Below are 27,693 nucleotides of genomic sequence, written 5' to 3'. Positions count from 1 at the left end.
CTCAATCACCTCCTCCGCACGCAGGTTCCCAAGCAGCGACAGGCCGGGACCAAGGGCTGGTGGGCGTGTTCCCCGCCCGAGGCCCGCGTTGGATCGCACCGGGGGTGGGGAAACCCACCCCGCGGGAGCAGCGGGTATAAAGAGCCCGGCTGCTGCCGCCGTGCAGCTCCGGGCTTCGCAGGGGGAAACGCTCGCCTCGCCGGTCCTTATCCGTGTTAAGTACCGTCCGTCCGGAACACCACGAAGATGACACCAGTTGGGGGCAAAAACGCCAAAAAGGTGAGTCTGCAGGGGACCCAAGGGCGCTGTCCATCCCGGCCAAAGCTCTGAGTTTCGATCCACAAACCAGCCCCGCATCGCATCTCAGCCGCGGGGAGCGCAGAGGAGCCCTTAGAGCCTGACTGTGACCAGAAGGCCCCCCAGGGCTTCTGCTGCAGGACCCCAAGGCGCCTGAGTCCCCACTCCTGCCCCCCTGACCAGAGCGCCCTCTAGAACTACGTGACCCCCAACTCCAGAGCGCCCCCAAAGCGCTGAGACTCCCAATGTCTTCTGAGTCCCGCACCCCAAGACCAGAGCACTCCCCCAAGATGCGGCTCCTAGACCCACAGGTGCGACTTCCCTCTGCCACGGCGGTGGGGCTCGGGGTCGCCCTGCTGCGTCCCCCGGGCTCCTCTGGGGTCTGTGCCCGTGCCACCGCGCTCGCCCCTTGACGCCCCGCGCATGCAGGGCAGGGAGGCGCGCGCCCGGGCTCCCACCGTTTCCCGCCCGCGCCCTCACAGGCGCCTAGGGTCTCAGCGCCCCTACCTTGCAGGGTTCCCGCCGCAGCCCTAAGGCTCTGGCGTTGTTTGGATGATGTAAGTTTTCATCCCGCAGTTTGGTTTCAGCGATCACAGAACAGGGCACCGTGCGGGCCTGGAAAAGACAGTTTCAGAAAAATTAAGCACAATGGCCGTAAGATATTGAGGAAGGACTGTTAATAAGTTTAAAAAATAAAAACCCAGTAACAAGCCCGCCCTTCCCTGGGGACGAGTGTTTCAGTCCAGAATGTGGGCCTTCGTCTAGTTACTGGGGCGGGGGGGGGGCGGTACGGGGGGCAGAGATGGATAGATGGATGGATGGATGGATGGATGGATGCACTGAGAGTAGGACTATGGTTAGGAGTGGGAAGAGAAGGACGGAGGGAGTAGGGAATATGCTTGCCCCTTGGGTGTCAAAGCACCCAACTCCATGCCTGGCAGACAGAGGCCCAGGGAATGGCAGCGAAGGAGACAGGGCCAGGCCAACTGTACTCCTGCAGCTGTAAGGACTGTGGGGGGCAGGTCCACCTCCCAAATTCATTGCCAGCCATCCCTTTAGAAATGGGCTGTACCTAGTTTCTAAAGGGATGACCCCGCCTCAAATTAAAAAGACCTCCACACAAGGAAAAACATTAATTCAATTAAATTTTTTAAATGCCATGCAGTCCCAGGATTTAAGATGCTGAGATGGCAATCGATTATAGGCTGTCACCTGTTCAGTTAGGTGGAGAATTTTGCCAATCCATATATCTACTAAAGGAATAGCTGATGTAGGCTGGAAAGGATGATTCCCATAGAGATTAAAATTTTTTTTTTGGTTTGGCCCGATTTACGTTGCCATAAATCCTAATCCACTCCCCCAGACTCAAACTCACAAAATGAAACATTTTAAAGGATTATTTTAGCAACAGATGGACATAAGATGGGAAGAAAAAAAAAAGTTTCTTTGGTAACCTTGTTTCCATGCCTATGTCACTGTTAAAATATGGACAATAATACTTCTATACTTCTGATTAAAATTAAAACATGTTACAAAACTAACACATGTTCATTGTAAACAACTAGGAAAAACACTAAGAACAGTGTCTACTACATTTTGATGTATATTCTGCTAGTTTATTGTCTAGGCAAATATGTACTTTTTAAACAAAAAGTCTGATATTACACATACTGCTTTGCAACACTTTTTCACAAACAATATCTTGAGCATTTTCTCATAGCACATTCCATTAAAAAAAAAAGCCACTTAGCTTAGGAACAAGAAAGTCTGAAGTTCAGGTAATTTAAAAATGCAGTAGGGCCTCCCTGGTGGCGCAGTGGTTGAGAGTCCGCCTGCCGATGCAGGGGATACGGGTTCGTGCCCCGGTCTGGGAGGATCCCATATGCCGCGGAGCGGCTGGGCCCGTGAGCCATGGCCGCTGGGCCTGCGCATCCGGAGCCTGTGCTCCGCAACGGGAGAGGCCACAACAGTGAGAGGCCCGCATACCGCAAAAAGAAAAAAAAAAAAAATGCAGTAGAATCTAAGAGAGTGTTCTTCCTGATGTAATTGTTCAATAAACTAATGTACAGCATGGTAACTGAATCACCACTAGCCACTGCCACCAAATATCAGATTCTTAGCTATGCTGTGCATTTAAGTGTTGTGCTATTAAAGTTTGAAAACACACACAAGAGTCCAATGAGAGTTGCTAGGTGACTGAACAAAATATCATGAATTATTTCACCCAAATGAAAATTAGTAGCCAGTCATATCTCATTTATTTGACTGTTGTTCATGGTTTTTTTTTTTTTTGCGGTATGCGGGCCTCTCACTTTTGTGGCCTCTCCCATTGCGGAGCACAGGCTCCGGACGCTTAGTCAGCGGCCATGGCTCACGGGCCTAGTCGCTCCGCGGCATGTGGGATCTTCCCGGACCGGGGCACGAACCCGTGTCCCCTGCATCGGCAGGCGGACTCTCAACCACTGTGCCACCAGGGAAGCACTAGTACTAGCACTTTCTCTAGTACTCCTATTCTTCAATCTCATCATGACTGGCTCTACCATTTTAGTGTGTTTTAGCCATTCTCCCCCACAAGTCCACCTTCCCTCCTTAACCCACTGTAAGTTGCATGATACAGCATCAATCACCATCTTGCAGATAAGCCCTCTTCCATTATGTATCTGCCAACTAGTCAAATTCATTGTATACTAGCGCCACCCTGTTCAACTACCTACCTAACCTGCACCTGCACCCACAAACCTTATTCTCACTTTACTTTTTTTACCACAAATCTTTTATGGATAGGAGGGGAGGTAGGGTGCACCTGGAAGACCGTGTATAAATTACTCAGAGACTCTGGACCTTAATTCTTCATTTGTAAAATCAGAGTGACCTAACTTGAATTAGGGTACCTTTTATTTTTAAAGGCTATGAGTTTTTGAAATTAAAAAAAAAAGTTACACTAGAAAATTACTTTCTAAGTCACAAAGCCCTTTAAAAATATTAAGTTCAAAATTTCTCTATTAACACCAGGGTAATTATTGCATAGTACTGTAAATGGAATAGGTATGGAGGTTGGGTTAGAAATTAGTTTACAAATATTTTATTTACCTGTGTCTTTCCTGTTCTCTCACTTGTAGAGAGCGGGCTGTGCATACTCATAACTTCCTGGACAGCATAATGCAGCCACTATTATGGAAACTGAATTTTAATGCCAGAGACAGAAGTCTTTAATTGATTTGGCCATCTTTGTGGTAGTATCTCCTTCCTTCTGTCTTCACCAAACAACTTTTGAATTTTCAGTCTCAAAATGCCTTAATAGCATTGTATGCCACTTCAACTTCTTTATAAAATATAATCCTCTCTTTAGTTTATTGATAGAATAAGAAGAAAGACTAACAATCACCATTTTAAGAAGGTGTGCTTAGGTATTTATTTGAGGCTTTACAACAAAACCTTTTCATTTAATCCCCCTGAAGATATTTATTCAAACATGACGTCCTCCCACAATATTCTTCAAATACTCTTTAATGTGTTTGGAAAGACCCCATCCCTGTCACATACACATGGACACACAAACTTTCAATATATTAGCATTCTGGTGATTCTCATTGTAGTCACAAATTTCTGTATAAAATAGATATTTTCCGAGAATTCTAAAGAAATCATACTTCTCAAGAATATGATAGCAAAAGTTCTAAAGGTAGAAAATTGTCTTAAAAATTCAAGTAACAACTTTTCTTCCTCCTCTTCTGTAATTTTAGGGCATCCTAGAACGGTTAAACTCTGGAGAGGTCATGATTGGAGATGGAGGTTTTGTCTTTGCACTGGAGAAGAGGGGCTATGTGAAGGCAGGGCCCTGGACCCCAGAAGCTGCTGTGGAACACCCAGAAGCAGGTTGGTGCACAGCTATATTCTAAGCTCTCATAAAAGACCACTATGTTGACCCAAGTCTAGAAGCAGGCCATCAAACAGATACATTCATGCCATGGTATCCAAATATTTATTATTGCCTGCTGGGCACTGTGCTAGGTACATAAGTACAGGTTTGCCTGTTGGGTAAGTACCAATGGCCTGTTGCTGTCATCTATATCTACTTCTTGTTCGCTGATCCTCACTCTAGATGAGTCTAGAACCTGGCTCACTGCCTTTCTCTGCCCCTCCCTTCTTCAACACTCTAGTTGACTTCAACATCCATACATGTGATCCATCCAGCACTCTTCCTGTTAATGCCTTGACCTCCTCCTCATCTCCAGCAAACTTTTCCTCCATTCCCACCTTAGCAACCCTCTCCTAGACCTCACCATCGCCAATAGCTGTCCACCTCTGAAATCTCAAGGACAAATACCACATTCTCTGACCACCCCCTCCTATCTTTTCTGCTCACTTTCTCTAGTACTCCTATTCTTCAATCTCATCATGACTGGCTCTACCATTTTAGTGTGTTTTAGCCATTCTCCCCCACAAGTCCACCTTCCCTCCTTAACCCACTGTAAGTTGCATGATACAGCATCAATCACCATCTTGCAGATAAGCCCTCTTCCATTATGTATCTGCCAACTAGTCAAATTCATTGTATACTAGCGCCACCCTGTTCAACTACCTACCTAACCTGCACCTGCACCCACAAACCTTATTCTCACTTTACTTTTTTTTACCACAAATCTTTTATGGATAGGAGGGGAGGTAGGGTGCAATCTGAAGGGGATAAATGCTGTCTCTTAAGGCCTCTGTACGATCCTTATGTAATAGCGAAGATTTAATCTTTAAGAGGGAGGAATGGGCCACTTTTGCAGGCCCATGGACTTCTGAGGGATGTAGGTTTTCAAGGCTGATGGGTTAATCCACCCACATGTCTTTATTCCAGATCTGAGGGTCCCATTTCTTCCTAACCAGACCCTAACTTTTGGCAATAAAATGCTTTCCCAGTTGAGAACTCTGCTCCCTATGTAATTTAGTCCTGGGCCAGAGCCTCAGTTTTTCTGTTCTCTAGCAACAGGAACTGAGTCTCTTTACATACCACCCAGAAGATCCTCAGACTTTCACACATTGCCTGAAATCGGTGATGACTCACCTGTAGCCTTTCATTGTCTTTCTCCAGTACTTTGGTGGTACCCAACAATAGCCATCTAGTTCTGGAGTCCCTATAGTTACTACTTCCCCTGAACCTCTCAAACATCTGAGATAGTGTACCAGCTAGTGCATTCCCCTCCAAGGGTATCTCATCCTAATTCACTACAGGTTGAAGTTTTAATAGTTGTATCCCTAGAGCATGCTGGGAGCTCCATCACATGTGATGTGTGGGTGCTCATTACTAGCTAGTCAGAAGGAGATCTGACTCTCAAATGATGCCTTCAGAGTTCTTTCCCATGACTAGTTCTGGCTTCAACTCTTGCAGGTCAGACCACTCAGAAAACACATTATGAAGTAGAGAGTTGTGCTCAAGAGTTCTACTCTTCGGAGTGAACTAAGGGAGTGAGGGAAGCAGGACTGGGGAAAGGGAGGAACTGGAACTAAGCTGTGAAGAGTTGTAACAGAGACCCCAGCCAATCTCTCAGGGAGCTCTGGAATTGCACAGGCCCCTCAGAGTTGTCCCAAATTGAGGCAAGGTGGCTAGGTCTTTGTGTTTTCCCCCTACTAACAGACCAAGCCCTGCACACAAGCTGTCAGCCCTCCCCTCCTCCAGGAGAGGGCTTAATCCTTGGCAAAGGAGTGCCCTTTGGCCTAGGGCACTTCCTAGGAAGGGTCTCAGCCAGGAGCCATCAGTAACCAACACTTTGAAATAATTTAAATCTTTCAGAGGAAACCAGAGTTCTTGTGAATATTGTATAAGATAATAAACAGATGTTTTTTATGTTAAAGAAGAGCATATTCCAATAAACTCAGTGATGAAGGATGGAAATTAACCAAGAACATAAACTGAGAGACAGTACAGCTTTGAGATCCAGTACAGACTCTGGATCCAGACAAACTGGATCCGATCCTGACACAGCCACTAGGCTGTGTGGCCTTGGGGAAATTACTTAGCTAAGAACACCGAGATAATATTGACATCTACCTCATAAAGTTGTTATGAGGATTAAGTAAATTATATGTGCAGTGTTCAAAAGAGTGCCTGGCTCATGTTAAATACTACAACTATTCGCTATTGTTATTAACTTGAGTGAGTTGCTTCCTCTCTTGGTAATGTTCTTGGTTGTATTAATCTATTACTGCTAGAGAAGTACAGAAATGTGTTCAAATCACACTGTCCCTAAAAAGTATCCAAAGTAAAAGAGCCATAGTCACACTATGAAACCTAGCAAATGTACGCAACTTTTATATTTCTAAATAAACGTAGAAATAATACTGTGTTCTACCCTTAAAAAAAATGCAATTAGTAAGCTTTGGAAGCTAAACCAACAAGAGTTCTCAAATTTTAGTTTCACCAGCGGAGTTTGTTAAAAATAATAAATTCCGGGGCCTCCCTGGTGGCGCAGTGGTTGAGAGTCCGCCTGCCGATGCAGGGGATACGGGTTCGTGCCCCGGTCTGGGAGGATCCCATATGCCGCGGAGCGGCTGGGCCCGTGAGCCATGGCCGCTGGGCCTGCGCATCCGGAGCCTGTGCTCCGCAACGGGAGAGGCCACAACAGTGAGAGGCCCGCATACAGCAAAAAGAAAAAAAAAATAAATAAATAAAAATAAAAAAAAAATAAATTCCCAGGCCCCACTTATAGATTTGGTTTCATTAGGTTTGTGATGGGTCCAGGAACCTGCATATTTATAATACTTGTCTCCAAATGATGGCAAGGTAAACCCCACTTTCAGAAGCATTGTGTTGAAGGGATGTAACGAACACAATGGCATAATTAAGACCTGAGAGTGAGGATTTCTAATATATCTATGGTTTGTTTCTTAAGGTCTGCTTGCTGGGTTAAACTCAGAATGAAATATTTCTTGGGCCAAACTGACATTAACGATAAACTACCTTTGCCCAAACTCTGCCATGGAAACAAAATAAGACTGTTGTTTAAACTGCAAATTTCAATTTTGTTAGTCACGTTTACTTTTTTAAAGTCACACATTAGAGGAGCTCAAGAGAAACTGCTCTGATACCAATTTTCTTTGGTTTTATTAATGCAGAAACAGTACATTTGATCTCTTGGCCATTTGTGTCTTGAATAATTTGAGCTTATTTAAATGTATTGAGCACTTGCTCTACTTTTTCTTCTGGGAGCTCCTTGCTTTTCAAGAATTAATGAAAACTCCATGATACTGAGTCATTAGATTTAATCCTTTCTGCTACAGACTGATATCCCCTATATTCAACTCTGCCAGTGCCTAGTTCAAACTCTGTCAACCACAGTGGACTACAGGATGCATCAGAAAAGACAAATCTGCTCATAACTTATCTTCAAAGAACCATTTCATACGACCTTGGATGTATTTATAACCTTTTCTGGGGTGGGGGGCAGTGAAATGTGTTTAAAATATTCATGCTCTAAATGAGAGCGGTGGTCATTGTCATGCTACTTTATGCAAATGAATTTGTTTTTGCAGGTGCTTTTCTAATTTTGACTGGGTAATAACTAGAATTCATATAGACCCTGAAAAGTTTCCCTGTAGACTGGATGGCACCCAAAACACTTTTGTAGGACTGGTGCCTGGACTTGACTTTTTAGTGCTGGAGGCAGTAAGAAAGGGAAGGTTATGCTACAAGTTTGCAATTCCTTATCCAAGCCCTTTTGGGGCCAAATGCGTCTTAGAATCCAGAATTTGTGGGAATTTTAGAAAGTTAATATATTACATATGCTACATATTGCATAACTCTCTTATTAGGGTCTGAAGTGCTCCCCTACGCCCCACAAACACATTAATACTCTTTTTGCATCAAAATATATGACTACCCACACTAAATAGGATACAATTATAAATATCCTCACATTAGTTCAGGTGACATTTTGCTGCCAAATGATTTTACTGCAAATTTATTATCCCACTGAAGAAATACTGCAAATTTTTTTTGACCTTTTAGAGTTTGCTGTGGAATTTCAAAGACTTGCATTTCTCAAGTAAGTGTACAAGGTAGTATCTATATTCTGTACATATATGTCTGGGTCATATGTTTTATACATATATACACACACACACACATAAGTTGGTAATATTTAGTTTCTATGATGCTAAAATAAAACTAGTATAATGCAGAGTGTAAAGCCATAAAATGAATATAATTAATTAGCATAAGTTGTATCATTGTCATGGGAACTAGTCATACCCTGTTGTTGGTTAGAGGATGAAGACTCATAGTTTTATGATGAGAGGAAACAGAAAATAGAAATTGAAAGGATATTCAGAAATTACCAGACTAACTCTCCTACTAAAATTTATGCCAAAAGTTGTGGTTCTTGCACTCAGTGGAATCAGCTTTGAATCTGGAGATGAATTCAGTTTCTCTGGGTCTGGAGGGGTTTGAGGAATCTGAATTTTTAATTGTCCCCAAGCGAGTCTAGTAGGGTCACACTTTGAGAAGCATGGCATTTTTAAGAAGCATGATGGAATAATCAAATCTATTAAGAGTGAAAAGTTGTCTTCACCTTTCTGATTCACTGCCCTCTGAAAAAATCTGATAAAAGATTATAGACCCTCTGAGCACTATACAATGTACATACATGTAAACAATTTGCACACCATGCCAAGGTTTTTGCTTTTTTTTTACAGTCTCTGGAAATCCATCAAAGGGCCAGCTGGGTGGACTTCTTATTCATAAACCATTCTGTCCCAGATACCAAGTCTGTAGTCCCTTCTCCCTTGCTCCAACCTCGGCACTCTGTGTTTATCTGATTGACTGTATATAAGGTTTTTCAGTTGATTCTGCTGCTAATTAAAACAACTTCGAAACCCCCTAATTTAGGCATGCTTTTAAGTTCCCACTGAGAACGAAAGGTTCCATGATTTTAAAAGCAGAGATTTGGCTTCAAGCTTAGAAATCCATTCTCTGAAATTCAAAAGCTTTTTTGGCCTCACCTTTTTGTCCATTTATAAACAAAAACTGAGCTTCTTATGTTCTTGGCACTCTACTAGGCATCTGGGTTGCAAAGATGCCAGACTAATCTCCAGTCTTAGCCTCTGAAGGGCTAAGAACACCAGTGTCCTAATAATTTCCTAGTGTCTAATGTAGTTGTTCCCAGACCTGCAGATTTTATAGGTCTCTGAAATTTCAAAATAAATTTTAGGGTTCGATATACGACTGTTGATTTCTTACTCTGTCCAGTCATTTCTCCTGACAAAAACGAAACACCATCCAAGTCTCAATATCATTTTATAAAAGAAACATTCTCCTGCTCTCTTAGAATGGTAATTCTCAACAAAACTGAAAATAAGAATCAGAAAACTTTTTAAAAAATTGCTTGTGCCTTACCCCAAACCAATTAAATTAGAATATATGTGGATTTGACACTAACATTTATAATTTTTGAAAAGCTTGCAGGATACCTAATGGGCAACCAAGGTTTAGGACCACTATTTTAGAGCAAAGGATAACTCTTTAAATTGTATACATTTGATTATATGGGAAAAAAAAAAGAAACCTCCCACCATATTTCCTCCAGCCAATGAAAGCTTCGCCACGTGGTATTCACCCATGAACCTAGATTGCGAACATTTCTCCAACACTTATTCCACTCTACTACCAGAATTATCTTTCAAAAACACTGAGTTGGGCTTCCCTGGTGACGCAGTGGTTGAGAATCCACCTGCCAATGCAGGGGACACGGGTTTGATCCCTGATCCGGGAGGATCCCACGTGCCGTGGAGCAACTAAGCCCGTGCACCACAACTACTGAGCCTGTGCTCTAGAGCCTGTGAGCCATAACTACTGAGCCCACATGCCACAACTACTGAAGCCTGCGCGCCTAGAGCCCGTGCTCTGCAACAAGAGAAGCCACTGCAGTGAGAAGCCTGTGCACCACGGCGAAGAGCTGCCTGATTGCCGCAACTAGAGAAAGCCCGCGCGTGCCGCAACAAAGACCCAATGCAGCCAAAAATACATAAATAAAATAAATTAAAAAAACAAAGACACTGATACCTGTGGTCTGGCGCCTAGACTCCTTGGGATGATGTGCTAAGCTGTTTTACACTCTGACAGCCCACCTTTCCAAGTGCATCTCCCACCACTTCTCCAGCATATCCTCAACTCCGGCCACTCAGACTGCTTGTCACTCCCCCAAATGCCAAGACTTTTCTTGCCTCCTTGTCTTTGCTTGGGCTGTCCCCTCTATAGGGAATGCCCTTCCCCATCTTCTCTGCCTGGCAAAAGCACTGAGATGATTCCTCCTCTGTGGGACCTCCCTCTTCCCTTCACCCCACATCCATGGCAGAGATAATCTCTTCCTCCTGGCAAGAGACTCCAGATCCACCTCTCTTTTGCCCCCAGGATGAGCAAATGCCAGGCAACCAGGAATTTAAATAGATATTTTCATAGTTGTTTATCTGAGAGCCTTTTGAAAGCATCACAGACTAATAAACTGTTAACAATGAATACATTTCCCTCATTCAATCTCCCAGTTCGCCAACTTCATCGAGAATTCCTCAGAGCTGGATCAAATGTCATGCAGACCTTCACCTTCTACGCCAGTGAAGACAAGCTGGAGAACAGGGGAAACTATGTTGCAGAGAAAATATCCGTGAGTAACACCATACGTGGCACTCTTAGAAGGACACAGTAGACACGCGTGTCATTACCAAAGCTCTCATAGAGAAAAGTGTTGAGCCTCTTTAGAGTTCTGTTTTGTTTTAAACAATACAGAAACAAGATATGTATAAATAATATTCTTAGGTTTTAGCTAGCATCCCTCAAATTAACAGAAAGGCATTTAATGAAGCAGATCAAAGAAGTATTTAACTATTAATGATTCTCTCAGTCTCTTGATTAAGTTGCTGAATGAGTATCCTTACAAACTCTTACATCTTTTTAAAAAATAAATTTTATTTATTTATTTATTTATTTATTTAATTTTTGGCCGTGTTGGGTTTTCGTTGCTGTCCGCGGGCTTTCTCTAGTGGCGGCGAGCCTGGGCTACTCTTTGTTGCAGTGCGCGGGCTTCTCATTGCGGTGGCTTCTCTTTGTTGAGGAGCGCGGGCTCTAGGCGTGCGGACTTCAGTAGTTGTGACACGCAGGCTCAGTAGTCGTGGGTCGTGGGCTTAGTTGCTCCACGGCATGTGGTATCTTCCCGGACCAGGGCTCGAACCCGTGTCCCCTGCATTGGCAGGCAGATTCTTAACCACTGACCACCAGGGAAGTCCGAAACTCTTACATCTTTACAATTTTTTAATGTGACACAGTATAGGAGAAAGGTCATATGTGCCAGGAGTCAGTGAACCTAGAATCTTCCAGGCTCAGCTACAATCAACTGTGTGATGTTGGGCAAACCATTTACTTATCCCATCAAATCAGCAATTTCTTCATCTCTAAAATGAAAAAGGAAGTCTAAAATTACATGAGTCTGTTTGATCTATAGTACTGGGGTTTTTTGAGGACAAGCATCAATTTATGTTGTCTAAATAATTAGAAAAGACCTTACTTGTGATACATGTATCTGTTGAGAAAATATATAATGACAAAAAGTTATGAATTCTGTAGTAATTTAAATTGAATTTTATTCTTATTAATCATAAAAGCAAACCATTATCATCATCACTACTATTTGCTAGGTATTCTTCTAAGTGCAGCTTAAGCACTGGAAGATACCAGATCCTTTTATGTAAAGACTTTTACCCTCTCACAGATCTTTGATATAATGTAATATCCTAAATACTATCATTAGATTTTTTTTTTTAATCACTGTTATTGGCAGTGTTGTTACTGCAAATTGCTCAACTCCATAAAGCGTTGAACTACTCCATCACGGTCGTTTTCTGGAGTAACATCACTATTGTAACATACAACTGAGATTTGGACATTTGAATAACAATTTTGCTTCAATTTCACATGAAAATGTAGATGTATCATAAATTCATCCATTTTAGGGGCAGAAAGTCAATGAAGCTGCTTGTGATATTGCCCGGCAAGTGGCTGATGAGGGAGACGCCTTGGTGGCAGGAGGCGTAAGCCAGACACCTTCGTACCTTAGCTGCAAGAGGGAAACTGAAGTCAAAAAAGTCTTCCAGCAACAGTTAGAGGTCTTCATGAAGAAGAACGTGGACTTTTTGATCGCAGAGGTAAACATATACGATCTAAGATGAGACGAGTACACTTAGGACATTTTCTCTGCCTTTTACTCTCATGAGGACCATGTGGAGTTAGGTACCAGTCATGACAAGTAGCTGTAATATTTAGTTTTGAAATGTTTTTCCAATGTAGGGCTTCAACTAAATGTGATTCAGTTAATGTAACATAGTGTTCTTCAAACCTGTGGACTGTAAGTTGCTGAAATCACCATTCTATTCTGTTTTAAAAATGTTAATGGGTCACAACTCAGAGTCTGAAAAACACCCATCTGAGGATAATTAAGTTAATACACAGTAGGATAAGTTTTCAAATTATTTGGGAAGAAACAAGATTAAAAGTATCTTGACTTTAACTTATTTCAGTATTTTGAACACGTTGAAGAGGCTGTATGGGCAGTTGAAGCCTTGAAAGCATCTGGGAAACCAGTGGCAGCAACTATGTGCATCGGCCCAGAGGGAGATTTGCACGGCGTGGCCCCTGGCGAGTGTGCAGTGCGCCTGGTTAAAGCAGGTGATGATGCGTTCTGACCAGTTTGCAATTAGTGTGTCTTTTTTAAAATATTTATTTATTTATTTTTATATTTACTTTTGGCTGTGTTGGGTCTTCGTTTCTGTGCAAGGACTTTCTCTAGTTGCGGCGAGCAGGGGCCACTCTTCATCGCAGTGCGCGGGTCTCTCACTATTGCGGCCTCTCTTGTTGTGGAGCACAGGCTCCAGACGCACAGGCTCAGTAGTTGCGGCCCACGGGCCTAGTTGCTCCGCGGCATGTGGGATCTTCCCGGACCAGGGCTCGAACCCGTGTCCCCTGCATTGGCAGGCAGATCCTCAACCACTGCGTCACCAGGGAAGCCCCTAGTGTGTCTTTTAAATGACATACAAATGCAGGTCCATCTATGAATCACTATATACTACTTTTGTTACAGGAAAACCATTAATTTACTTTCTTAGGAATATCTATAATATCATTATTGAGTCCCAAAGAGAAAAAAATGTTAAAAAAATACGTACACACACATACCAGCCTTTTGAAATGGGCAATTAGACCTACGCTGAAGGTTTAACACCTGGAAATGAGAAGAATTTTAGTAAATCGAAAGGAACATTAGGAAAAATTATGTTTTATTTTAAATTATCTAAAGTTGAGGTCTTTAGACATTAATAAGTTTTAAGTCAGTTGCCCTCTTTGCCAAAGTTTTTCCATTCTCATAAATTACTGGTATGCTTTACTTTTTGTAATTGGTATAATAAATTTAAAAATCCTTTGATACGAGACACTGAGCACCTAATTTATCTTTTTATATAATTTCCATTCCTAATATTGGGTCTCATTTCAATTAGGGAAAATTCACAGACTGTTTTCAAAGCTGCCTCATTTTCAACCTGAGAAATAACACAGTGTCCGTGGAAGAGTCTGACTCACTCTGTGGAACAGAGATTTTGATTGGCTAATTGTTTAATTTCTTATCTTTTTTTTTTTTTCTTTGGCGGTACGCAGGCCTCTCACTGTTGTGGCCTCTCCCGTTGCGGAGCACAGGCTCCGGACGCACAGGCTCAGCGGCCATGGCTCACGGGCCCAGCCGCTCCGCGGCATGTGGGATCTTCCCGGACTGGGGCACGAACCCGTGTCCCCTGCATCAGCAGGCGGACTCTCAACCACTGTACCACCAGGGAAGCCCTAATTTCTCATCTTTATCCAACTCTTAATATTTCATGAAAGTCACTTCATACTTGTCACTAATAATAATTATTTAGGTTTAGGAATGACATTGTAGAATCCTAATTTTTTATTATACATATTAAAACTGGGGGGAGAAACCAAATTAATATGTTTCAAAAAGATCAGAGGAGGCCCTCATCATCCCAACTGTTACTTGGCAGGGATTCTTCGCCTGCATCTACTCTTTCCCCTGCCAGTCTGTTCAGAGTGAGTGGCCACAGTGCTTGACCTCACTGTACCCTGTTTATATCCTTCACAGAACTCCCCAGTTATCTCATTAGTTTATGTCTTGAATGTGTGGCTCTCTCACTTAATTGTAAAATCCCAGAGGGCAGAGACTACGTCTGCTTGGCTGAGCACTGAGTACCGTGTGCCCAGCACAGCACCCAGCACATGATAGGTCCTTAGTCAATATCCATCTCACAAATCTAGTCCATCTTCCAATGTTAGTTCAACTTCCATGTGCCCTTACATAGTCATCCCTACCCCAAATAATCACTTCCTCCTCTCAGCAGCTGTGTCGCACATTTAGCGTATCCTCAGATGACATTTTCTAATCTGTGAGACTGTTAATAGGGTTCTGGAGTTACACACAGATAGAAAATGCTGTGTTAAGCCAAGTTAAGCAGGCTCTTGGCTGCAGAACTTCTCAGAGGCCTTGACGTGTTCGTGTATACTGGCAGTCTCCAAGAAGGGACTACAGTAAATAACGACTGCCCAGTTTAATTGATCATAAAACCTTGTTTTCATAGAGCAAACCTTGGGAAGCCCTGTGCTAAATTAAAAAATCTTTGGTGTCCTTCATTTATATTTCTCTAAAACCCCTTACAAGGACCTTTATACCTAATAGACATCCAATAAATAGCCAAAATATGATTACTTCATTAATGTAATGATATCTAGCAAGGAAAGAGAAACTGTGGCTCCAGAACACCAGGAAGGACGGAAAGAAGGAAGGAAGGAAGGAAGGAAGGAAGGAAGGAAGGGAGGAAGGGAGGGAGGGAGAGAGGAAAAGAAAGGGAAAGAAAGAAAGAGAAAAAGGTAGTCAAGATCCAAGTGACCCTGTTCAGTAAGCTGTTGAATATACCAGTCTGGAACCCAGTGGAAAGGTCAGGGTTAGAGAGAGAAGCTTGGGAGAGGTCTGGATATAGATGGTATTGAGAGCCTGGGGCTGAAAAGGAAGTGTAGATGCAGAAGAGAAGATGGCTCAGTGGGATCCTGGGACACTGCAGGACTCAAAGGTTTAGCCTTGAGGAGGGGTCAGCACATAACACTCAAAAAAAAAAGCAGCCAGGGAGGTAGGGGCTACACTCAGAGAGTGGGAGAAGTTCTCAGAAGCCAAGAGAAGGGGAGTATTGATGAAGGAGAGAGTGCCACAAGGTTGAATGCGGCCGAGACGTTGAGTAAGATGAGAAGAGAGAAGCGACTACTAGATTTGGCAAGATTGAGGTCATCGGTGCCCTTAACAAAACCTGATTCAGAGGAATGACGGGGAGTGAGGCCAGACTGGAACAAAAATGAAGAGTGAACTGCAGGCCCAGGCCAGTGAGGACCGCTAAGCTGCCTGCCACTGAACACTGGGGGTCACAGCGCATAGCGTCAGCTCTGCTGCTCCTGGAATCTGGATGTTGGTGCTGCTCTCATTGCGGCCAGAGTGAATCTTTCCTTTCCTTGTTCTTGGCATCTCTATATCCCAGCTACAAAATCCTAGGCCATGTGTTCATCAAAAAAGTCCTTTTTGGAGGACAACCCAAGTGTCCAACTAATGAATGGACAAGCAAAATGTGGTACGTACATGCAATGGAATATAATTCAACCATAAAAAGGAATGAAATTCTGACACATGCTTCAACAAGGATGAACCTTGAAAACATTGTACTAAGTGAAATAAGCCAGTCAGGAAAGGACACATATTATATGATTTCACTTGTTTGAAAGTTTCGGAAAAACCGTTTCCTAAATTACACCCTGCTGTTATGTCCAAGAAACTTAATAATATTATTAAATTGGCCTGATAAAAGGAAACACTGATTTATTCCTCAGATGAGTCGTAACCATAGGTGCCATGGGGCAGCTGGGAGTCGTGAAAAAGTATCATGCTTTGCAAATATAATGTCAAAGATTGAAAAAATGGCTACTAAAATTTGAAGTTAAAGAACACTCCAATAATGATTTTTTTAAATGACTACTAAAATTTGTAGTTAAAAAAAACTCTAATAATGATTATATTTTTCAAAAAATGATGGACAGCCAAGTGTGCATAAACGACACTTCAATTATATCTGACTCTTCAAAGCACTGTTTGCAGAAAGCGCTTGCTGCCTGTTACTAATCATTCTTGCCCAAGGGTAGGATAAGTTTGCAGGGACCCAGTGCCTTATTTCCAATTCACCATTCCAAATAAAGGCTCCCCGAGTGAGAGGAGAGTTGGGCCTACTGGTACCTGGTGAATCCCTAAAGCTCAAATGTTCTTCCCACTTGCAGGAGCTTCCATCGTGGGCGTGAACTGCCATTTTGACTTCACAACTAGCTTACAAACAGTGAAGCTCATGAAAGAAGGCTTGGAGGCCGCGGGACTGAAAGCCCACCTGATGAGTCAGCCCTTAGCCTTCCACACTCCCGACTGCGGCAAACAGGGATTTATCGACCTGCCAGAATTCCCCTTCGGTAAGACAGACGTTTTATAAATCATCTCAGGGTCTTTATGTTTGACAAATTCTAAAGAAATCTCTAGCCATAGAGCTTTATCATGTAAAGTAATGGCTGCATATCTCCTCATATCTTGCCCCCAGCTTCTCTCCTTGCAACCCAACAACTTTTAAATTAGACATTAGGAAAAGACAGGACCGGCAAGCAAAAAAGACCTCTGAACTTAAATGTAAAATCACAGGTGAGTCAACACCTAGGTAGACAACCAATTCGTCATACCTGAAGTTGGCAAAAAGGACACCCTCCTGGGTAGGATCAGCAAAGATGCCATTTCTGGTTCCAGCTCTGTTGCTAAGTTGCAGAACCTTAGCAAAATTTCTTAGTTCTCCCAGATCTTAATTTTCTCATCAGAAAAAATAAGTAGTTTAGACCAGGTTATCGCCGAGATACTTTTCTCCTATTCTGAATGTTGCTCAGACATTCTAGCAATATCTGAGTTTGGGGGGCAGAGGGAAGTTACCATCATTGGCTTACTGTGTAACAGATTTGAATGAAGAGACCAAGCAGATGAAGTGGAGGGAATACTTGCAGTCTGGGAAGAGGGATAAAGCATGTGTGGGAAGTGGGGGTGAGTCTACCTGGAGAATCAAGTCACGGGTGAGCAGGGCCAGAGCCTGGCCAGCCTCCTATTTCATTCTAAGGTCCTTACCCCATATTCTAGAGGGACCCTGGAAAATAATCAGTCTAGAAGAACCACGGAAGAAGAATGGCAAAGCATTTGTGGTATTTATTGCTGTAGAACAAATTATTACAAAATTTAGTGGCTTTAAACAACAACTATTTATTATATCTCAGGTTGCTGTGGGTCATGAATTTGGGAGCAGCTTAGCTCAGAGTCTCTTAATACGTTGCAGTCCAGACTCTAGCGAGGGTTATAGTCATCTGAAGGCCTGATGAGAGCTGGGGGATCTACTTGCAGGCTCTCTCAGTTGGCTGTTGGGAGTCAGGGTCAGTTTTTTTCTGTCTGTTGACTGGAGGCCTCAGCTCCTTGGCTCATGGGCCTTTCCACTGTGGTATCTGAGTGTTCTCACAACACGGCAGCTGGGCTGAACGTTCCAGGAGAGAACAAGGCAGAAAACATAATGTCTCTTAGGACCTAGCCTCAGAAGTCACAAACCATCCCTTCTGCCATATTCTATTGGTCTCACAGACCAACCTGATATGATACAGGAGGGTCCACACAAGGGTGAGAACATCAGAGGGCAGAGATCATTGGGAATCATCTTGAAGTCCGGCTGTCACAGTATTTAAAATTGGATACATCAATGCAAAATAGCTAATAGTTTTTAAGAGTTAGGAACTAAATATTGACAACTTATCTAACTCATTTATTGAAAATTACACATTTATTATAGCTGTTTGTTTTGAATATTTTTTAAAAATTTAAGCAGAGTGTCATTTATTACAGGACTGGAGCCCAGAGTTGCAACCAGATGGGATATTCAAAAATACGCCAGAGAGGCCTACAACCTTGGGGTCAGGTACATAGGCGGGTGCTGTGGATTTGAGCCCTACCACATCAGGGCGATTGCAGAGGAGCTGGCCCCGGAAAGGGGATTTTTGCCACCAGCTTCAGAAAAACATGGCAGCTGGGGAAGTGGTTTGGACATGCACACCAAACCCTGGATTAGAGCAAGGTAAGAACCTTAAACTGTATTTGCCAAACCAAACTCATTTAGATTATGAATATGTCCAAATGAGGTCATTACAAAAAGTGCAGCCTATTTGCTGTGTAATGATAAAGAATCAGTTATCCTCTTTAAATTCTCTCATAGAGATGTTTATAACGTAGCTTTATGGAGTGATTTTTGGGGAAAGCTTTAAGAATATAGAATATAAATAGGGTAAGTTGCAACGAAATGTGATTTCACACTCTAGGAAAGCACCATCCATGTGGTGGACACTAACAGTGAATCAGTTGTTAGGATTTAAGTACAGCAAATATTTATTGCCTGTTCTGTGCCAAGCACGAACCTTAGAGCTGGGAAGACAGTGGTGAATGAGATAAAAAATGTCTTTACCCACAAAGTTTACATTCCAGTGGGGAAGAGGAACAATAAACAAACAGAGTTCACATCAGGCTATGTGCAGGGCACTAGGAATATAGAAATGAAAGGCTGTGGTCCCTGGCTAAGAGAATCTCACGGTCTACTGGGGAAAATGGAGAAGAAAGCTGATGTATTATACGGTAGTTAACAGCCTGAGTAGAGGCATGGATAAAAAAGTAATAATGAAGAGAAGAGAATAACTATCTCTACCTAATAGATAATTTAGAAGAAGGGACTTTGGGGCTGGATTTTGAAGAGCTGAGTAGGCTTCCACGGGATAAAGAAGGGGGTGGAGGATGCACCCCAAGCAGAGGGAGCAGTTTCCCTCTGTTTAGTGAACATTAGTTGAGCACAACTATGTCAGACACCATTGTGGTTGCTGAGGGAGCATGCTGGACAAGGCACAGGCCTGTCCCCAAGGAGGTAACAGTCTAGTAGGCAGAGAAATAAACAGCTAAGTTCAAACTGGTATGGTAAGTTAAGGATGAAGATGTGCACAGGTGCTGTGGAGTCTGTACTAATGGCCCACAGGGGGAAAGGTGGGAAGGTTGGTGAAGAATTTCTTATAGAGCTAACACCAGAGCTGAACTTTGAAGGACGAATTAGGTTGCCAGACGGGAGAACAGCCTAGAGGGAAGCACTGAGAGTGGCAAGAGAACAAGGCGCTGAGAAACTAGAAGTTTGACAATATTGGATTCAGAATTTGGTAAAGACACAGGTCAGGAACAGGAGGTGGCCTCTGTTCATGCTCACGAGGTTGAGATGACCTCATCCCAGGGCAATGAGGAGCCTGGCGGGTCTCAAGTGGTCCAAGACAAAGTTAGATTTGCAAGTTTTAGTAGCCTCGAGACAGAGGGAAACCTGTGAGGAAATCTCTGCTGGAAGATACCAAACATGGCGAGGCCTGAACTAGGAGACAAGGGAAATAGAAAGGAGGCTGGGGCGGGATCCTCAGGGTGAGAGGTGCAGAAGCAACACTGGCTTTGGGGAGAACAGCAAATGTGGGCTCAGCTGGCTCAGGAAGTAGAGTGCCAGAAAGTGAGGATGGAGAGGTAGGGTAATTTGGATAGAAAATGTCCCTATTCTAAACTCTTAGCTTTTGAACCTATGTGTATGTAAAAAGAAGAAATTCAAAGTAACTTTAGACCTACAGATTCTGAAAAAAAAGACAAATGTGTTTCAATGGACACACCCTCAAGAGCCCAAAGACAGCTCTACAGAGGTGTCTTAGCTCTGCAACCTAGAGACGGAAGCTCAGGGAGAAGTCTCCTGCTGTGTGTTTTGTTCCCCCAGGGCCAGGAAGGAATACTGGGAGAATCTTCGGATAGCCTCAGGCAGGCCGTACAACCCTTCTATGTCAAAGCCAGATGCCTGGGGAGTGACCAAAGGAACAGCCGAGCTTATGCAGCAGAAAGAAGCCACTTCGGAGCAGCAGCTGAGAGAGCTCTTTGAAAAACAGAAGTTCAGATCTGCATAATAGCCTCAGCAGAACCCATTTTCAGTGACTTCCTCTGTGTTTGGAAGTCTACGTTTGGGCCTCAGTTCCTCTATGTTTGGGCCACAGTTCCAAAAATAAGGAAAAGATGGTAAAAAGGCAATGCTTGTATGAACCCCAGCCTACATGTAAAGATTGATATTAGCTGAACAAAACAATTACAAATAGTACTTGACAATTTTGAAAAGTATATATTTATAACTTGAAAGCAAAATAAATAAGAAGCGAATATTAAACAGGTTTACTAAGCACCCACCGTGTACACGGTATTAAGGAAATCACTGTGGCCAAGGAAAAGTAATTTGGACATTAGTCCCACTTCAAGAAGTTTGCAGGGCCTCCCTGGTGGCGCAGTGGTTGAGAGTCCGCCTGCCGATGCAGGGGATACGGGTTCGTGCCCCGGTCTGGGAGGATCCCACATGCCGCGGAGCGGCTGGGCCCGTGAGCCATGGCCGCTGGGCCTGCGCATCCGGAGCCTGTGCTCCGCAACGGGAGAGGCCACAACAGTGAGAGGCCCGCATACCGCAAAAAAAAAGAAAAAAAAAAAAAAAAAAAGTTTGCAGGCTAGTAAGGAGGATGAGGCATGAGCTGTCATAAGTGGCTCAGCAACCAGACGGGGACAGACAAAGTGCTATAAGAAAGTGACTTCCAAGCTCTTCTGAAGATGACCCTTCATAAGAAACACAATTTATATTGATATAATGACCCAGTAAAGTACACGTACAACCATTGAAATAACATGTGATCCATTCTGGTATTTTTTATTCCACTCCTTTCTGTCCTATTTCATTAATAAAATACCATGCTGGTTAAGACCCCTCAAATTGATTTTATGACCCATTAATGAGTTTTGACCCACAGATTGAAAAACACTGCTATGGGACACCAGCTATGGGAACTTTGCTATTCCTTTAAGTTTTTTCTTAGAAAATCAGTCCTATGGGACCTGATCAGTAAATATTCAAAGCTCAGAGTTCTAGAGCTGTTCCCTCTCTTTTCTGACCCATTTCTACCACTAAGAAGCATTCAGACCAATGGGGAGGCTGAGAAGGGATTGTACCCAGGCTCTCTCCATCTTTTTCTAGGCTGGATCCACCTAAATACCTCCCGTCAGTAAGGCTGGGGAGCAATGGTCTTGTGTTACTTTGGTAGCTTTAAAAAATATATAATAAAGAAAAAGAGATTCTCCAAACTCTATCTGGGGTTCCTAGATTGAGAACTATATTTTTACCTGGTAGTATCTACTCTGAAAGCTCAAGCCTGAAGATGTAAGAGCATTAGAATAAACATGGCTACTCAGTGTATTAGGAACGAGTTCATGCTTCTTTCTAAACATTCATGGATTGGTATAGCTGCTTGGAAATTCTAATCTCTTCAGCTATTAAAATAAAAGGAGCAATGAGACTTATCTTGGATGTATTTGAATCTTATTTCTGTTCTATAATTTGTTAAGTCTTGTATAAACTCAGTTTCTATTTAAAAAGACACAAGCATGCTAGAGTTTTAAAGGAGAAGGCAGCAGTATTTAAAGGGAAAAGAAATTTCCAGAATTTCTTTTCAAAGCAGCACAACTCTCAGAGGTTGCATATGGCTGAGGTGAAATAAAAAAAGAGTGAAAGTCACTTTTTTTTTTTTTGGCGGTACGCAGGCCTCTCACTGTTGTGGCCTCTCCCGTTGCGGAGCACAGGCTCCGGACGCGCAGGCTCAGTGGCCATGGCTCACGGGCCCAGCCGCTCAGCGGCATGTGGGATCTTCCCGGACCGGGGCATGAACCCGCGTCCCCTGCATCGGCAGGCGGACTCTCAGTCACTGCACCACCAGGGAAGCCCCTGAAAGTCACTTTTTTTTTTTTTTTTTTTTACCAATTGCTATCTACCATTTTTCACTCTCAAATCATGTTCAATATTTAATACTTTCTCATTCATTCATAGGTAATAGATACCTTTATTCATCCTACTACTGTGTAAGATGGATGCCCCTTTAATATTCTTTTCAGAACTTGTATTGACATACAAAACACTGTACCCCCTAATTTTTCTTATATCTTTTGATTTAAAAAATGTTTCCCTCAAGGGAAAATATACATACTGAAGGTACACTGGAATGAAACTGTATGTCAACAGTGACTCCTAGTGGCATATTTCATATTTTGAAAAAATTTTTTTGAAATTCATCCCTCCACCAAGTGCATTCATTTTACTTCCAGAAATCTTGTTCATTAAAAGGGAAATTTCATTCAATACCTATAGGCTTCCTTGTGTTAAACAGACATTTCTCACTGGTAAAGATATTTTTATGGAATCAGAGCCAGAGAGCTTAGAGATCCAGAGTCTATAAACTCTCCCTTTTAAAGGTAAGATTTCAAAGGCAGGATGTCAAGTCAGGAAGGATTTCTTATTAGTCCAAGGGTGCCAGGAAAGATGGCTTTAGCTTGGATTCTTGGGAGAAGGAGAATGGAACCAGGACAGATGGTTCACAAAACTAAGGAGTTCATCCTCCTGCCAGGAAAGAGAGATCCCTGCGTTCCTCAGAGTCGATGTAAACTCACTGAGTAAACTGCTTGCAGTTTATGACCTGATACTTATTCACACTGTAGCAAAGCGCCTTTGAGTAAGGGAGCCAAGCCAACGCAGACCTATAACGGAGGTAGAACTGGACAGGAAGGGATCAAAAGCTTCAGTTCCCAATTTCTCCAGAGGGGGGCAGCAAGGCACCAGCTGGGAATGCCGGAGGAGCTCTATTTTTCTTTGAACTCAAGCTATTTCATCAGAACAAACTGTAACATTAAACGGCAGAAACAGCTGTAGCTCCCTTTATTTGTTTTGATCAGTTTTTCCCTAAGATACATGGATCTTTGAATCGCATCCTGGACAACCCACCCAGCAAGGAAAGCCTTATCTCTCTCCAACCGGATCCTCTTTTTTTCTTCCCCCAGAGATCATTTTCCCCAGTTCTGAGCACAATGGCTGGCGGAGAACATTATACAGACTGTTTTCCCAAACAGCCTCCCTGTTAGTCAGTAACATCACACTCAGCCAGTCTGGAACCTTCCGTGTGTTACGTGGCAGGTAGACAATTCTGATTCTTACACAATCGAGGAGGAAGGAGTCCATTTGAAGAGAGAAAAATGGAGGAGCCCTGGGAAGTGCTTCAGGAAGAGTCTGAGGGTGTGTTAAACCACAGAGTTGGGGATAACCAGGCCCAGTGTTTCTAAACATCTTCAGGAACAAATGAATGTTTAGTGTTTGAACAGAAAACGACAGAAAGGCAGCCAAATACAAAGACTTCTCACAGATGGTGACAGAAAGGGCAGGGCCATTCGGCCAAAATTGGTGGGAGTGTGGTGACGGAAAGGAAGAACCAGAAAATGCTTCCAGTTTTCAAGCAGCTGGAGGCTCTGTTGGCCTTGGATAGATGAAAAATTAAGGAGACGGAAAGTGAGAGAGACAGATGCCATCATTTGTGCTGCTGTGAGCTACAGAAATAATGCCAAACCATTCGAGTACAGCCAAACAGAAGAGGTTAATTTATATGCCACTATATCAAACGCACCATCGTTTTATCCCATGGTTTGAGCGACCGATTTGTGAACGTTCCCTATGTAAATTTTTACATGAAGTACATTTTCAAGGGAAATATTTAGAGTACTTTTAACAAAAATTTATTTCCCCAAATGCCTAACATATTTTTAGCAGTCATCACTTATTTGCAAGCTGCTCATGTACCATTTGAAAATGATTCCTGTTTGTTCCTTCAAGCAGGTTCAGTGAGACCTCTATTTGGCCCCATTTTGCGGTTATTTGTTCCAGTTTACTACATGGCCTTGAAAGGAAAAGGCTGAATAGCTTTGAAAATAGTTCAAACTTTTCCCCCAATTCAGCCTGGCCATCCTTCCAATTATTTTGACTTAATGAGATTTTACTGTTCTCTGGAAAGGTTAATGTCTCAACACATGAATTGTGCAGAACACTACATTGCAAAACACTCATGTGATGTAGTAGAAAAAGCAATTAATAAATTCAGAATCAGGTATTCGGGGTGCGAGTCCTAGCTTTGCCTCTACCTCACTATGCAACATTGGATATATTACCCTGCTTCTCTGAGCTTCAATTTTCTCATCTGTAAGGTGACAAATCTCTAATACCGTGCCTAAAGAGCTCCACAATGTTATGTTTCTAATTTGATGCAACAGCCTTATCACTGTCAACAAATATTTACTGGGTGCCACTTGTGGTGTGTTTACAGCAGGCTTCGTTGTTAATTAATTATTCCCCTGACTAAACAGACGGCAGACTAAAACAAATAACACCGTTCAGAGAGCAGGGAAAGTTTTATTAGCCTGCGCTCAGCCTTGCACTGGGAATGAAAATGTCGTTCTTCCCCACAGGTACTGCTTCCTAGGGAGGTTCGGGCCTGTGGTTTTTCATATTATGAACTGTTTCTGTTTTCAGGACTCAGAGGTCTTTGTAGGTTTGCATAAGCGTAAGCTACGGAAGTTCTAGAAACCACCATGTGGGTAATTCTTGTTTAGAGTTCTTCATCTCCCTAGGAAGGAGAGGACTGTCTTCTTACATTTTATGAGAAGATGATGGAGTTTGGGAGTTAGAGGCCTCAGAACTTTTTCCTTCCATAAAGCCATTCCCAGAGGCTTGATGATCCCCAGATTTGTATCTCCAGCCTGGACCACCCCCAGGAACATGCACTTGACATCAGCCTGACCTTTAGACCCAAGCCAGTCGCTGCCCTGGACCCTGGGGTTCAGGCCCTGTGCCCCTTCCCGTGGTTGTCCAGGCAGGGTTCCCCAAATCTGGACCCGGTCTGCGTGGGTTCTGGTCACCAGAGACGCCTTCCTCAAAATTGTCTAAGTCCCTCTGTAGTGACTAGGACTGCTCAGAGCCAGCTATGCCATCTGGGAGGGGTGCCCCCAGCCTGGACAGGTCAGCATGAGACCCAGTCCCGGTTTCTTCCCTTCTAGGGGCTCAGTGACAACATATACCTCTTTCCCATGTCTCCCACTTCCACCCCAGTCTGGCATTGACCAAGGGCCCCAAGGAGCCCTGGGCCTCTTGCTGGCCCCGGTTCCAGAAGGGGCAAATGGTGACAGGAATGCTCCTGCTGCTGGGTACAGTATCTCTGTCCCGGAATCAGGTGAGATTGGGCTGCCCAGTACAGTGCAGACTGTGTGTGACTCTTCTCAGACACAGGACAAGTTCCAGGCTCTGGGCCGCCAAACGTCCACCATCAGCCCTTGCTTTGAGCAGCCTATGGAGGCCCATGTTAGTTCTCACCTATGCGGGTTCCGGCCTCAGCACAGGGCAGGGGCGTGGTGGTGGTGGTGGTGGTGAGGGGACACAGCCCAGGGGGACAGCAGGGGTAGCGACAGGTGCTCTTTACCCTGAGCATTCTTCCTCAAACATGGCTACTCCCTCCCCACCCCATATACCCCAGCGCCCAGCTCCTTCAAGGTCAAAGCTGCAGAGGACCTCTTTGTTCAAGGTCACACCTTCCCTAGGCTAGCCTGTACCTGGTGCCCGAGCAATGCAAGGGTATATGGTGGCCACCACTGCCACCCAGTGGTCACCTCACCCCTCCACAGGCTCCTCCAGGGGTAGCCATGCCTCAGACTCTGAGGAATTTCCAGACACTGCTCCACAAGGCCAGCAGGCTATGCCTGTCCATGTCCCCTGGCCTCTGATGGATATGACCCCATCCTGGCCTCCCGGGTTGGTATGAAATAGTGCCAGACGAGGGATGGACATCCCTGAGTGAATGACCCCTCTCTTCCAGCACTGCCTCCTGTGGAGTTGTGTGGAAAGTGGCTGCAGAGTCAACACTGAGACATCATGTCCTAGGAAGGCACTGTGTTGGAAGATGCACTCCTCTACATTCACACTGTAAGATTCCCAACAGTAAATTTGCCACAAAAGGAACAGTTATTCAATGTTCCCACATAAGACGTGCACTGTAGTCACCGTCCACGAAGCACAACAGTCACCTCTGAGAGTCGCAGAAGCCAGTGTTCACAGGCCACACTGTGGATGATATGGTATCAGGAGTACTGATATAACCAGCACTAAATAAATGGGATGAGGGAGCTGCAGAAACAAGATCTTATCGTTTCAGTACAAACAGTTTCCAAAAAACCATGGCATTGAGAGTAAGAATAGATAGCATCGCTATCTTTTTGTCTCAGTGGAAGATATGAAAGTAGTTCATTTGCCAAGAAAGAACAAGAAGAGATGCTTCCTCTTCCTCAGTCGGGAGAGATGAGCATCTTCACAGAAGTCCCACTTTCCAATGCACTGTTCTAAACCACATGGCAGATCACCACACCTCACATGAGCCCATGAATTTTTAAATACATTTTAGATTGAATACCTTTTTAAGATAAAATTGCTTATATAGACAGATATCCCATAAAAACATTCCCCAGAGCCCTCCATGACCTAGGAGCAGCCATTGTCTGAAGACAAGGTCCTGAGCTTCTCTTGTCCCCCTAAACATGCTCCTCCCACAGCATCTGTCATCTTAGAACATGGCGGCTCCAGATTCTAAGATTTTGCTCAAGCCCAAATCCTTGACTCCTCTCTTCCTCTCACGCCCACTTTCAGTCCATCAACAAGGCCTGTCAGACCTACCTTCAAAATATATCGGCTTTTCGGGCCTCCCTGGTGGCGCAGTGGTTGAGAGTCCGCCTGCCGATGCAGGGGATACGGGTTCGTGCCCCGGTCTGGGAGGATCCCATATGCCGCGGAGCGGCTGGGCCCGTGAGCCATGGCCGCTGGGCCTGCGCATCCGGAGCCTGTGCTCCGCAACGGGAGAGGCCACAACAGTGAGAGGCCCGCATACCGCAAAAAGAAAAAAAAATATATATATATCGGCTTTTCACAACCTTCCTACCATCACCTCCCTGGACCAAGCCACCCATCATCTCTCACCTGGATTATCACACAGTAAGTTTCTTAAGCAGTCTCTGTGCTTCCTCCTTAGGCCCCCTCCGATCTAATCTCCATAGACTATCATGAATGATTCTTTGAAAAACTAAGTAGATCATGTCACTCCTCGATTCAAAAACTTCCAATTGCTTCCTGTCACAGACTCTGAGTTTCGCCTCTCAGATGCCCTTTCATGGAAGGACAGGCTGCCCAGCTGTGGGTTATATGACCCCAGCGCCCAGCTCCTTCAAGGTCAAAGCTGCAGAGGACTTCTTTGTTCAAGGTCACACCTTCCCTAGGCCAGCC

The 27,693-nt window shown here is 43.8% G+C and overlaps 1 protein-coding gene across 1 annotated transcript; it reads left to right on the top strand.

Moving 5' to 3' along the window:
* The first annotated feature begins 178 nt into the window (after positions 1-178).
* LOC309803766 (betaine--homocysteine S-methyltransferase 1) lies at positions 179-20,807 on the top strand. The gene is made up of 8 exons (XM_082620461.1): positions 179-279; positions 4,041-4,173; positions 10,822-10,940; positions 12,283-12,474; positions 12,847-12,994; positions 16,685-16,867; positions 18,318-18,546; positions 20,251-20,807. Exons 1-8 carry the CDS (start codon positions 247-249, stop codon positions 20,432-20,434), a joined length of 1,221 nt encoding a protein of 406 aa, XP_082476587.1. The 5' UTR covers positions 179-246; the 3' UTR covers positions 20,435-20,807.
* The last annotated feature ends 6,886 nt before the right edge of the window (positions 20,808-27,693 follow it).

This window comes from Mesoplodon mirus, assembly GCF_964341445.2.
Source record: "Mesoplodon mirus genome assembly, chromosome: 5".
NCBI lineage: Eukaryota > Metazoa > Chordata > Mammalia > Artiodactyla > Ziphiidae > Mesoplodon > Mesoplodon mirus.
Note: the sequence above shows the minus strand (reverse complement) of the source record. Positions and strands in the feature narration are given on the sequence as shown.